Source organism: Triturus cristatus, chromosome 4_1 (genome assembly GCF_964204655.1).
Source record: "Triturus cristatus chromosome 4_1, aTriCri1.1, whole genome shotgun sequence".
NCBI classification, from domain to species: domain Eukaryota; kingdom Metazoa; phylum Chordata; class Amphibia; order Caudata; family Salamandridae; genus Triturus; species Triturus cristatus.
The window spans coordinates 85,558,480-85,572,971 of NC_140585.1; the positions used below are offsets into that span (position 1 = coordinate 85,558,480).

Below are 14,492 nucleotides of genomic sequence, written 5' to 3' on the forward strand. Positions count from 1 at the left end.
TAGTTCCTGGCACTGAACAAAACGACTGTGTGTCGATATGTTCCTTGTGAAAGAACAGAATGCTGTCACTCACCGTGAAGCTAGCCGATGGAAAGAGGGTGAAAGAGAGAGAGAGACAGAATTTTAATAAACACAAAATGTCATGGTTAGCGCCAGACCAAATTAGGGGCCCAATTATTAAATAAAGTCTCGAAAGTGCACCCATGTCCTTGCATTAAGTGCAGATATATGGCTTTTTGAATTTACAAGACTTTACAGAAGTAGGCAAAGACATATTACACCTAGAAAATATTTGGCAACTGCATGTTTGCATGAGCAAATATGCAGGTGTAGATTTGCTCATGCGAAAATCTGAGTTCACTTTCCCTCCAACGTCTTGTTCCCAACACTGGTAGAAGTTTTATGTCTGCCATTGTCAGGAGTACATTTCCTTCCTTTCTCAGTATGATTAGAGAAGAGTTGGTGAAAACCCTTAAAACATGCAAGTTAGTAGGTTTGCGCAGATTCAAAATGGCATTTCAACCTGGAACTATTGCTTACAATTACACTCAGCCCCAGTATGTTTAAAGCAACCTGCCCCATGGACAAGTAGTTATTTTCTTAAATTCCACACCCCTGCTGTAATGTACTTGGCCTGTGAACTGGTCTCAAATTGTGTGATCCTAGGCAAATATTTATCTTATGGAGCCACCTTTTTTTTATTATCACATAAGAGAGCACCTTCAAAAATGCAAGTTCACTATTTCTGCTGTACAAGAAAACCCAATTTTATTTACTAGACTAAATGTTTGCTGCATGTATAACAAGAATACAGCCCATATAAAGGGTACACATGATTCCTGGCTTGCCTCTTACTTCACTAATAGGATCGTCATCTGGGCAGGAGCAGTAATAATTCCCAGTTCATGTTTAAAAACTCACTTTTCATAAATATATGACCAAAGTATGTTGTGGTAGTGCACTGTCATTTTAAGACAGCATATTTTGCATAGAAATGACCACAAATCTTTCTCACTAACATGCAGTTTTACTAATAATAGCGCATAAATAATGATTGGAAATTGCGTTCAGGAAAAATATTGCACATCACCAAGTAAAGTGTTCTAATTTTATCATTTTTTTAATTAGGAAAATATTTTTTCATCACAGAATTACAAAAATGAATCTTAATAACAAGTTAAATATATTTGAAATGTTTGAACAGTTCAATTAGCTATTTCAGTTTTGTGGTAGGAAGAAAGCCTGACATCTTACAGCATGTCATTTAACATTCTTTGCACTGTTTAATTGTTACACAGTTCCTTTTACAAAATACTCTAACTTCAGTCACAGAAAGAGAAATAAATGTAGGAATGCAAACTGACTTTTGATCTCTGTCTCTGAAAGCCAGGAAATGTGACAAGATTGCAAGATTTAAAGGCATTTTTATTGCTCTCTCACTTTGTGAGCAGTAAAGATCCCTTTAAATCTTGTTATCGGGTCACATTTGCTAAGCTTTCAGTAGCAGAGGTCAAAAGCCAGTTTATCTTCCTACATTTACTTGTTGTTCTGTGACTGAAGTTAGAGGATTTTCAGCTCCCCAGAAAGGGCAAGTAGTCCCTAAAAATAGCTTGTACAGGGCAGGATAAGGTCAGTGCCAATTCCATAGTTAACCATGCCTCTTTTGAGAATGGTCATTGCTGCCTGTTCACTATACTATCGTTTCCAGTTTTATTGAGGACTATACTTTATGCTAGAAATTGATAATTGTCCGAACTTTAACGTATTACATCTTGTCTCAACTGATACAAACTTAGGAAAGCATGGATAATGGAAATCAGACCTCAGTGACAGAATTCATCCTCCTGGGACTCACTGATGACCCAAGACTTCAGAGTCCACTCTTCGTTATGTTCCTTCTCTTCTACATCTTATCCTTATTTGGCAACATTGGTATCATAGCGTTAATCACCATTGAACCGCGTCTCCACACCCCTATGTACTTTTTTCTAAGTAATTTGTCTTTGTCTGATTGCTGTTACTCCTCTGTCATTGCCCCTAAAATGCTGGCAGATTTCTTCTCCAGCAAGAAGGTGATCTCCTTCATTGGTTGTGCATCCCAGAGCTATTTCTTTACAGTATTCGGAACCATCGAGGCCTACATGCTGGCAGCCATGGCTTATGACCGCTATGCTGCTATCTGCCACCCTCTACTGTATCCACTTATCATCAACAACGACGTGTGCATCCTGCTGGTGACTACTGTCTACTTGGGAGCCTTCATGACTGCTGCAGTGTACATTGGGTGCATCTTCCACACCTCCTTCTGTGGGCCTAACATCATCGATCATTTCTACTGTGATCTAATGCCACTGATGAATCTCTCCTGCTCCAATACTATTGTAGGAAAGACAGTGATTTTTTCAGTGGTATTTTCTTTGGGCCTTGTCTGTTTTGTAGTCACTGTAGCATCATATGTCTTTATCATCGCCGCTATTTTGAAAATCCGCACCACTGTGTGCAGACCCAAGGTCTTCTCTACCTGCTGCTCCCACCTGTCTGTTGTATGTCTGTTCTACGGCACATCCATGTTCATATATCTTCAACTTCCTTCCAGTGACTCTGTCTTGCAAAATAAGGTGGTTTCTGTATTTTATACACTGGTAAATCCAATGCTGAACCCCCTCATCTACAGCCTGAGAAATGAGGAGGTGAAGGGGGCAGTTTGGAAATGTCTACATGCAAAAAGCAATGTAATTGATTAATCCAGAACTACCTGGTGTTGTTGACATTTGTATGATACCTTCGGTTACATTACACACATAAAAAGCCTGCATATACTCATAAGTGTGTATGCTTGAGACCTCACAGCTGTCCCAAGTACTTTTTCTACCCTTTCCAGAATCTCAAGGTCTGCTCTGTGCCCTCCCCCCCACAGACTGTTGTAAGGACCATGTCTTCCAGCGCGGACCCCTTCTTATTTCAGTTTGAACATAACATGTGCATTTGTAAAGTGCACGTTCACCCAGAAGTGAATCTTTGCACTGAATAACAGATGTTTATTGTTACCCAACTCATTGGTGCTTATTTTATCAACTTCATAAAGGATGAAAGGCTCGGTGAACCCACCACGAGGTTAAACACCGGCCCCTACAATGGATGCATTAGTCCATTAAGCCACCAAACCCGGCCTGAAGACATTTGTTATTGAACATGTAACAAGTGATGAATTGCAATCTCGTCAAATGCACGTTTCTGGCATGTGCTTTTATTCTGTAAATGTATATCTCGGATATGCAAGATCAATAAAAAAACCCATTTAGTGATAATTCCAGCAATGTCATAAAGTTTATGACTGTTACCCACCTATTATTTTATTCACTTGCTTTTAGTCTTCTTTCTTTTAGATTTAGGTTCTGAAACACAAACAAGACTGTTTCCATGTTAGCTATCGCTTCTATTTTAGTTAGCCTATCCCGCTAGTTTACCTTTGGCCCTGAGTCCATTCTGCGTAATGGAGGCTGCCATTTTTGACAAGGGATGCTGCCATTTTTCCTCAAATTATGCAGAATCATCAACATGTCTGCCTTCGAAGCAGATGTCCTCAGTGCCTATCTTTCCAAGAACTGTGAAGGTGTCAAGTCATTCAGATACAGACATCAGCAAAACCCCCAGTATGACATCAGTTTGGTACAGGTGCCTTTTTCAAGGTGATATAACATCCATAGCCGAAATTGTGTAGCCTGAAGTAACGTTGTTGTACTGCGATTCTTAATCCTTATTGAGGCATAAGTTGTACTGTGATTCTTAATCATTATTGAGGCATTGTAAGCATTCTCGCAGGCAGCTTGTGCACGCGTGTGAGTGTTTCTTTTCCCTGACTCACTCACGCGCTGGCCATTCCGCTCTTACCAGAATGTCCATGACTATGACATTCTGTTTGTCTTCAAAACTGGCATCAGCATAAAGACAGCTTTGTTCTGCGTGCGGATGCATGTTGCCTTTCAAATCTCACTGAGCTTTATTGATACTGTTCAGACTCAGAGTTGAGTCAGTTTACTGTGGATCTTTCTTGCTGCCAGACCTGCTGCTCTGGGCTACTTAAAAATAAATACTTAAATACTTTTAACTCTAATAGGTACAGAAATTTTGGTGTCCCCGTCAGGGGATATCCCCGCATTACTGCATATAGACCCAAGCGGCGAGGAATGACCAGCGTGGCCGTTCAAACAGGAGCCATCTTGTCTCCAGCTCCGATTAACTGCTCTTCACTCCCGATTAATAGCCAAACAACATCTTCCCTTTTCTGTGGTCCAAATACATCTAGCCCAAACACATTTGCTTCAGCCACAGAAAGGGAGGCCCTGTCACAAGATGAAACAGCTGCACCCACCTCAGTTCCATGCAGTGAATATTATAGTATCCAATATCAAAACATTCCTCAAGGGGCAGGCTCTCCGGGCTCAGCTGAGAGCTAATATTATAATATTCACTGCACTCTAGATTCTGACCTCATAATGTTTTTCTGGGCCTTTGGTTGGCATTGTATTGTTGCCCTTAACTTTGCTTGAGGTGGTCCTAGGAGGATAGGACCACCACCGAATCGTTCAGCATGATATGCTCTTTGTGTTCAAGGCATCTGCTTGGTCCTCCCCCTAGGTTAGGGGTGACCCCAAAATCATCACCTCTCTCATTGCCTAATATTTTTTAAAGTTCACTTTTGTGAATTGGTTATATGCTTTTTAGCATGTAAAGGTTAAATTGTTTTGTCAAAGGTTTGTGGGTGCAGTAGCTAACTCCACTACGTGTCAGAAATTTTGTATGAACTCCATGTTTTCAATGTGATGCATAGTTAACAAATCTCCGCAACCTCCGCGAGCGGAGTTCATTGCCCATGGTTATCTTAGACCCCACAAACGCTCCTCCTGGAATGTGCCTGGCTTCCGCGTGGGGTCTTTGTGGGTCCTTTGTTTCTTCTCGTAACACCCCTGGATTCACGGACCTCTGTTCGGGAATTTGCCCTGGCTTCCCAGTCGGGAAGTCCCTTCATCCCCAGGCTTCCCCGTTGTCTGGACCGTAGGTTTTCTCCGGGTGGTATCCTCTCGTTGGTGCAAGACTCTGCATTCTCTCTTGCTCTCCTGGACACAACTCACTTGTTGCGTATCCGGGTTTTGACGGCCTCGTCAGCTGATAGGCCAGGTTTGCCGATTGGAGATCCCAGATGACGTAGTCTTTGGAGGATGAGCTGTGTACCTGCAAAACCGCCTCCTTAACCCCTTCGCCGCGGCGGGAATTCCGCCGCGGCGCGGGGGGGTGCGGGGGGGCAGCGCGGCGGGCCTGTGCTCATGACGGAGCCGCTCCGTCATGAGCCACAGTTGAGCTGTGCTCATGACGGAACGGTTCCGTCATGACTCCGCCCATTTGCGTTGTCGCCCCGCACAGGCGGGGAAACAGCGCCGCGCAGGCGGAGCGGCCGCCGACAGGATTGCCATGACGGAACCGTTCCGTCATGAGCACACGGCAACCGTGGCTCATGACGGAACGGTTCCGTCATGAGCAGGGAAGGGGTTAAAGGGCCAGTCATAGGTCTCAGTAGTCGTGGAGAAAGCCCTATGTGAATGAAACAGCTCCAACAAAAGAGAGGGGAGAACATGAGGAGGTAAGGGGTCATCATGCGGGTCATCAATATTCAGAGGGAACCCCTCCACTCCGTGACACCTGGTTTGAAGGAAACTAAATGAAGCTGTTGATGTGTCTCATCATTGAAGAAAGAAATTCTTTCAGCACACCACTGAAAGTTGGTTGTGACATTCCACCAGATACTGCCACAGTGTATTGGAATGTTCCTGTGGCCACAAAATGGAGTACTGCCATTAATTTGACTATTGGTGTAATTGATGTGATAGTCCTATTGAGAGGCAGAAGATCTGCCTATTCAATTTGAATTTTTTGATAATTGTGAGAAGTTGGCCTGGCATATGCTGTCCACTAGTTATAGTGGGCACCTTGCACCAGTCTAAACAACCATTACTGATGATAGGTTTAAAGACAATCTTTATTGAAAGCTATCCTAGTGGTAGCTATGGAGAGCAGCCTTCAGGCTAAGTCTTGAAGGAGTGTAAAGCAGCTTGGTTTACCAGATTATAACCTCTTAAATTACTAAATGAAAGGAGAACCACACAAGGTATATATAAAATATATGTATTTGTTTCTAAACACTCACTACTAATCTTTTTATGAGATTAGAGGCCAAGATACACAATAAAACAGTTCTAAAACAACAGTAAATAGCACAATATACAATGGGCCCTAGGGGCGGACCAAACCATATATTAAGAAAGTGGTATAAGAACCACAACTTGATTAGACACTGTGCCTAGAGCACGTAGAATCGCTGGGACCCCAAGGAACCACCCAAGGTAGTGACACAGGAGACCCACGGGGAATGCGTGCAGTGTGAGAACACAGGCGCGAGCCCCAAACTATTCTATGGGAAAGTCACGGTTGGAATTTTAGAAGTTAAGGACACTTAGGAGAGGACTTTGAGCAAACTCATTTAGACTTAGGGGGTTCTAGGGCCAGCACCCACAGGAGCAATGGAGTACTCGAGTTACCTCACCCAGGGAAGCCGGTGCATAGGTGTCAAATGCTGTCAGGAATCGTTGTTGATTTCAATGGCGATCTGCTGCAAAGGGCTGCTGTCGGGAAGGAGAAAAGTGTCCGGTGTGATCCAAGCCTGGATTGAAGGTCAGAAGAACCTGAAAGCAGAGGGGACAGAGTCTGGGTCACTTGCCAGTGACCAGGGGGATGATAGACGAATGCCCACCGAAGTAGGGTTGTTTCAGGTGCGAAGAGGTGAAGCTTGACTCTGCAGCCACGAGGACCAGGAGGCATCAATGATGACCAGGTGCTGGATTCGAGCTGTCCCTCAAAGGATATCGATTGCTGCGGTGTTGGTGCCCGGATTGGACCCAACAAGCCTTGGCAACAGCAACCCACGCAGGAAGAGAAAAGATGCTTCAGTGCGGACCAGCAAGGTCCTGGGGACTCCCCAAGTGATGGAGAGTCAGTGCACATCTAGAGCAACGAGGTAAGCCCAATTAGAGTTAGAGTTGCCTTCACAGGGACCCATCAGTCGACGGACTAGGGATCACAAAGGGACCTCGACAGAAAACCCAAAGGGCCAGCTCACGGAACACTCGTGGAGTGTAGGCAGGCAGTCTTCAGTAGAATTGCTGCGCGGGGTCAGGGCTACAAGTAATCCAAAGCTGAGCTGCAGGAGTTGCTGGAAAGCTGATGCTTCTGCAAAGTGACGTGGTGTCCAGGGGTTTGGGTTGCACAGTCGCCATGAGGGATATGGGCCTCAGACTTGCTGTGGGTGCTGATTGACCTCTCAGACTACAGAAACCCACCTCCTGTGTTGCAAAGTTCTTCGGAGTCCTCAGGAGCTTCAGAGATGCAAACTGGTCAGATGCGTCTTTGGTGTCCGACTTGCAGGGGAGTAACTCCTTTACTCCAAGGGAGATTCTTCAGTCATCTAGTTCAATGTAGAACATCGAAGTTCCAGGATTCAGTATCAGAGTTTCATCCATGTGTAATCTAAAGTCCTGTTGCCAGGGGTTCCTATCTTATGCCCAAGGAAGGGGAGGACAAACTCTAGGGACCCACTTATGGGAGGGTCAGGAAAGAGGGGTGTCTACACCCATTTCCTTAGTCCAGTTTCACGCTAGAGCAGGGGCTGGTAGCCCCTGCAACCGGTTTGAGCTGGACTATGTACAGGGACACCAAATGTGCCCCGGGTGCACATTTCAAAGCACTCTTGGAGTGAACCCACCCAGCCCCAATAGACTAAAGCCTGTCTGGGAGGTGGTGATACCTCCCTGTGACAGGAAACCTATTGTCCAGGCCTCCCCTGTCAGAGTTTTGTCCAGCAGCAGGAGGGCAGACTCGTGTCTGTGGCTGGCAGCATCCATTCAGTGATGACAGGGTCTTTTAAGCTGGTACCGGGTATACCGGTGCTTTCATGTCTCTCCCTCTAGAAGAGTGGGATCATACTCCCGCACCAGTTACTGGTGTGGGGGTATGATACCAAGGTGTTTGACACCAAGCATGACATGTTTCCGTGCAGCCATCCCAAAGTTAGCATTTACCGTTTGGTTATAATGCACTTAAGAGTAAATGGTTTGGCTGCATCACAAACAACCCCGGAATTAAGATTCCGAAGGCTGCAGAGGGGCTCTGCTCATGCATGGGCACCCTCTCACATAAAATCCAGCATCCTGCCTTCAGGTTTGGTAAGCCCTGCCATAGGGGTGACTGATAGGTTTATATGTGCAGTGATATGGAGAGATATAGTGAACCTATATCTCTGCAAGGGGTGCATGCACCACCTTGCACAGGCTGCTGTAGCAGTCCTGTGGTGTCATTTTAGCTGGCTTCCCAGGGTTGGCATAATACATGCTGCAGCCCCTGGTAGGCTTCTGGTGTACCTATGCCCTGAGTACATTGTATACCATATACTAGGGACTTGTAGGGGTACCTACAGAATCCAATCTGGGGTGTACCTAAAGTACTGGTAATCAATTTAGAGAGGAAGCAGCTAGGCTGGGGTCCTGGTTAGCATGGCCCCAGCCAGACTAAAGTAAAGAAACTGAAAAACAGCAAAATGTGGGGGTAACTAAACGAAGCAGATCCTACTCAACCCCCCCAAACGTAAGGACATTAAAATAACCTTGACCAGTTGAGTCTTCATGTTCTAAGTGGAAATATCTGGAGAGTCCATCTGCATTGGCATGGTTACTTCCAGGTCTATGTTCTACTGTGTAGACTATCCCCTGTAGGGAAATGGACCACCTCAGAAGTTTGGGGTTTTCACCCTTCATCTGTTTTAGCCATAAGAGGGGCATATGGTCTGTCTGGACAATGAAGTGAGTGCCAAACAAGTATGGCCTCAACTTCTTCAGAGCCCAAACCACAGCAAAGGCCTCCCTCTCAATGGCTGACCAGCGTTTCTCTCGGGGGGTTTCCTGTCATAGGCACTAGGCCTATGACAGGAAGTGAGTTACCATTTGTATTGGGAAACTTGGGGATATGCTGGGTGGGTGGAAATGTGTGGCTTCCCGCAGATTCCGGAACTTTCCATCACAGAAATATGAGGAAAATTTATTTTTTGTACAAAGTTTGAGGTTTGCAAGGGATTCTGGGTAACAGAACCTGGTGAGACCTACACAAGTCAACCCATCCTGGATTCCCCTTGGTGTCTAGTTTTCAGGTTTGCTAAGCTGCCCTAAGTGTCGGGTGAGCGAGGGTCCCAAATCCACAGCTAGGCATGGTGTGAAAAAAGGGTCAGTTTTCATTGAAAAAATGTGATGTGATGTATGTAAATACATATATATTTACTGAAAAACCCCAGGTTTCAGGGACGTTATAGTTAGTTGGACATTTCACTCGTACAAAACCAGAGAAATTTGTCCGTTCTAGTTAGTTTAGCTAACTATTACTCGCGCCCCGCAATGCACTGCTGATGACGTCACATATTACATCATTCATGACATGGTCAGTGACATCACTGATGACATCTCAAACGATATCACTTATGACATCATCCAGTGACTGTGTGTTTCTGTAAAGTTTAAATATGTTTTATATCTATATATGCCAAGGTGTATTGAAAAATGAGAGGGGGGCCGATTCAAAGAACTACTTAAGACAAAATCCTAAACTTACTACTTTTGGTATTCACAGAAGTTAGGATTTTGTCTTAAGTTTGTCTTAAGACAAACTTAAGACAGACTTAAGACAAACTTAAGACAAAACCCTAACTTCTGTGAATACCACAAGCAGTAAGTTTTGGATATAGTCTTAAGTTAGTTCTGTGAATCGGGCCAAGGGTGTATAAGTGTCTGAATGGATGATTTAGGAGGTGCATGACTGACTGCATAAGTGAGTGATTAAATGTGTCTTACTGAATGCAACTCTCTCCGCTTCATGGCTTGGTGAGTAGCTACATAAGTGTATATATGAGTTATTGTTTGGGTGTCAGAGTATCTGTATGGGTGCCTGAGTGTCTGTGTGGGTGGGTGAGGGGTGTGTGCATACATGTGTGAGTGGGTAATTCACTGGGTGTATGGGTGCAAGCGTGCATCTGTGAAGGGCTGAATGGGTGGGTGAGTATGTGTATGGGTGTGTTGGTGAGTGAATGGATGTCTCAGTGCCAACATCATCCAGAACCAAGGGAGTGGCTGAATCCACCTACTCAGCAGGTAAAGGAGATAACAGCCGTAACAGCCAAAGCAAGGACAACTTGGATCTGCCACGTTCCAGAAAAAGGATCACTAATGACAACTTGCGGAGCCCACCAATGACGGTTAAACCCTCCGAGACAGCGATCCACTCGAATTCAGCCAGTCGGGTCGAGACATATCCAAACCAAGCTAGCATACTGCACCCAGAAAACCTAGACTCACCAGCCAAAACCAAGGTTCAGGTTCATAACGACGGAAAAGGACAAGATTAATTTCTTCTCCAACTGTACAGTAGTTCCCCAATTCCAACAAAGACAATCCAAGTAACACAGACAGAACAATTAATAACGACTAAAGAACAGGAATGCAGGGAAGAAAAAGCACAAAATGTATTCTTCCAACCAACCAACAGCTCTCCAACTCAAACTAAGGCATCTCAAACAACCCAAGCAGACACCTGGGAGCAAATAGCAATAAACAGCAGACCAGCAGCATATGCGCCCTCAGTGCGTTGCACTTTACTACCATACAATGATTCACATTCAATGAACAATGATATGACCTTTATAGCCACACAGGAATGGGAAGAATTAGTTGCTACTTACAATTTGAAACCAGCTCATGTCAATTCACCCAACAAAGTAAACAATCTCCCAAGTTTGGAGAAAAGTAACAATACCGGAAACCCGTTCCTGGAATCTGTATGGACAACAATCCTAAATACCTTTCAAGACTCAGCCACAGCCCTAGAATTTCAATCACATAAAATGGACTTGCAGCTCTCTGTCCTACAGACAATGGCCGACTCTATTTCAGGAATTGACTGGAAGATATCAGAACTAAACGGTCTCATAAAGTGGGGCCAAGAAGCGGCATACGTGGTCCAAACGATACCACCACCATGCTCCTGCGTATCGATCATAGACAAGTTATCAACCTTACCATCCATGTTAGGGGACCTGATATCCGACCTAAAATCAGCAGTTTCACAAACCTCAGACTTTAGCACAGAACTGCTTGCAACGTTAGCAACGTTAGCAGCGTTAGCAACGTTAGCGACTCAGCCAGCAGCTGAACAGACTGCAACTAGCAATCCATCCCCAGAGGGCAGAGAAGTTCTACCATCACCGCCAGAGGAAATGGAAGCGGAACTCACGAACCACCCTGCAACCACAGCTGACCCAGAATTAGTTAACGCCCAGACCTCCTGCAAAACTCACAGAAAGAAAAAAAAAGGAAAGGAAGAAACAGGCTTCTAACTGATGCAAGATCTCGTACAGAATTGCAACTATATCCATCTTCAGCAATAATCACCCGTTGCCGAAAAGCCACAGACATTGAACTACTCTTACCTTTGCATGAGGATCTAGAGAGTCCTTCAGCATCGCCTACTGTCGTCCCCCCAGCAGCTCCGGTAAAACTGCCTGGAGATGTCACCCGGAAACCTCGAGCTAGCTACGTCAAGCGGAGGTTTTCCCAAACAAAAACTACCCGACCTGCACATAACATCGACCTACCAATGCCTGAACACATTCTAACAATAGAAACCCGGGACAATGCCAAGACCAGTAACACTGAGCTACCTCAGCAACCTACACAAGGAGCAATTAACAACACAAGAGAACCCGGGAGAGATAGTCAATAAAGTGCGCAACTAACCTGCCCAGTCATTGGCAGTCCGATCATCCTGGTCGTGAGGGACTGCTAACAAAGCCAACAATAATGCATCACCAGGACAGTCCGACCATCATTCTCTTCACTCCAGAATACACGTCCCGAGGTAGAGACGATATACTGAACAGGGGAAACATATTAAGACTTCTACATTCGATTACAAGCCTAGGAAACATCAGCTTCTCTGCCCTCTTCCAAATAGAGTTTCTGTCAAACAATGATCCACAACGCTTAGAAACAACTAAAGTAACCTGGAACTCCACCGAAATAGTTAAGAACATTTTGGAGGAAGAAGCAACGTTTAAACAATGGGGGATTAAACTGAGATTTGAAAAGTAACTTCCCTATCCGACACCTTTTTTACCCCCTACCAGGTCACCGGCGCGAAAAAATACCAACTCAGTATTAAAAGGAGCAAGGAGCACTTCTCCAAGAGTGCACCCTCAAGACACAAAAACATTCTTCTCTGGACAAGAACCAAGGCACCCTGGTCATGCTTCGCCGGTCGCTCTACTGAACTGGAGGTTGATTCAACGTACCATCAACACAGTTGACCACACAAATTGACAAAGGGGAAGGAACTTTGATCATCCCTTGGAAAAGACCAGGCAAATCAGAGTATGCACTTGGAATATCAATGGCTTAGCTAGCAAAAGCAATGATCCAGAGTTTCTACAATATTTAAACTCATTCGATCTGCTACTGCTTCAAGAAACCTGGGAGGTAAAGGCATTTGAGCTGCAAGGGTTCACATCTTGTTGTATTCCAGCAAACGAAAGCTCCACCTTTGGTCGTAGATCAGGGGGTCTAATGATTTTTGCCTCAATAGCAACAATAGGCAAGATTATGACAATAGAATCTCAAATAGCACCTCCAAGTGTAATACAGGTGGCAAAGATCTCACTCTGGTTAAAAAAACAACTTCAAGATGTTATAATAATCAATACTTACATCCACCCCAAACAGAAACGACAAGCTACCAACGAACTGATAAAAGCCTTGGGAAAAATAATGAACGATGAGGATTCTGATTTACTCATCTTGGCAGGTGACTTTAACATGTTTCTCATCAGTTCGAATCCAGATGATGACCTTAATCAAGAACTTAGCGCTGCATGGGGAGTGCCAAGACAGGGCTCAGCAAAAATTAATAAACCTACAAATTGCTCAAAAAATCTACTTTGACAATTAGAACACCGTAATTTAAGAGCCTTGAATGGGCGCTACGCCGAAGATGATCCACCAGTCGCAACTTTTCATTCTGACAAGCAATCTTCCCATCTGGACTACACATTTACATCTCTAAATATGCTTGGCAGAGTAACAGCGTTCAAGATAGGGTCGGACAACCTCAGCGACCACCTGCCCCAAGAAGCCACAATAAAAGTCAACTCACTTCTTGAGACTGAACCATACACAGGTATTGACATTGAAGTGACTTCGAATCTAAGGCGGATTTGGTACAATCCCTGCAACATCGACTCCATAAGCCTTGCAGCGAAAACTCTTTTCACTCAAACGGCAAGCTCCACAACAAAGCTGTCAGAAGTATGGCAAAACTTCATCCTAGACATCAGTGTGAAATTGTTAAAAGGACCGCCAAACAGGACATGCCAAGGAAAGGGAACATCAACCAAATTACAACTCACTCCAGAAATGAAAACTCAAAAACGGTTAATAAACCAACACTGAGACAGATGCGAAGAGATCCAACAAACTACGACTTGCAAACAATCCTACGGAAAGCGAAAAAATTGTTACAACGGAAGAAATGGGAAAAACAGAAACAAAAAAACAACGAGCTATGGGTGAAACTCCTCTATGAAGCAAAACGGCAACATAGCTCAAGGTTCTGGCAAATGATCAAAAGAATAAAGAACTCAGACCATCTCGGCCTAAACACAAACATAACGGAGGAAGCATGGACAAAATACCTCTTCAAACACTTTAACACCATAAACGCTGCCAATGAGGACAGCCTTGAAGAAGTGGGGACAAAGAAGTTCAGCAAAGAAGCTCAGAGGGAAAAAATAGACAATTACTATACAACGGTCATGACCCAAGAAATAGCCACTAATGGATCCACGCTACCACCTCGAATGGAGAAATGAATGCCTGACCCAAGTTCTTCTTTCCACACCGAGTCTGGACATCTGGCTACCACACCAGCCGATGTTAAAAGGCAAATAGCCAGGGGCAGACCGACAGGTGCCCCCGGACCAAACGGCATTCCACCTATGCTGTACAAATCAGACGCGGAATTTTGGAGCGTAGCAGTAACACCGATATTCAACAACATAAAGAACACCCAGACTCTTCCGGAGTCCTGGCATGGGTCAGTAATCAGCCCAATCTTCAAACATGGCAATAGGAAACATCCAAATAATTATCGGCTTATTGCCCTCATAGATGTGGAGGAACCATACTGGAGAAGCTCACGACATGGGCATTTGAAAACTCAATAATCCCGACCAATCAAACTGGTTTCTGCAGGGGTCAAGGGACTACATCTAACATCATGGCACTGACCCTGCTGATGGACGCAGCAAAAGAGACCAAAACTCCCCTTTTCCTCTCCTTCATTGATTACACTAC

The 14,492-nt window shown here is 44.6% G+C and overlaps 1 protein-coding gene across 1 annotated transcript; it reads left to right on the forward strand.

The window, feature by feature from the left end:
• The first annotated feature begins 1,802 nt into the window (after window positions 1–1,802).
• On the forward strand, window positions 1,803–2,744 carry LOC146839612 (olfactory receptor 5B21-like). The gene has a single exon (XM_085650829.1). It carries the CDS (start codon window positions 1,803–1,805, stop codon window positions 2,742–2,744), a length of 942 nt encoding a protein of 313 aa, XP_085506955.1.
• Window positions 2,745–14,492: the final 11,748 nt, after the last annotated feature.

Coding starts and splice junctions, on each gene's coding strand:
- LOC146839612 (XM_085650829.1), top strand. CDS start 1,803: ATGGATAATGGAAATCAGACCTCAGTGACAGAATTCATCCTCCTGGGA.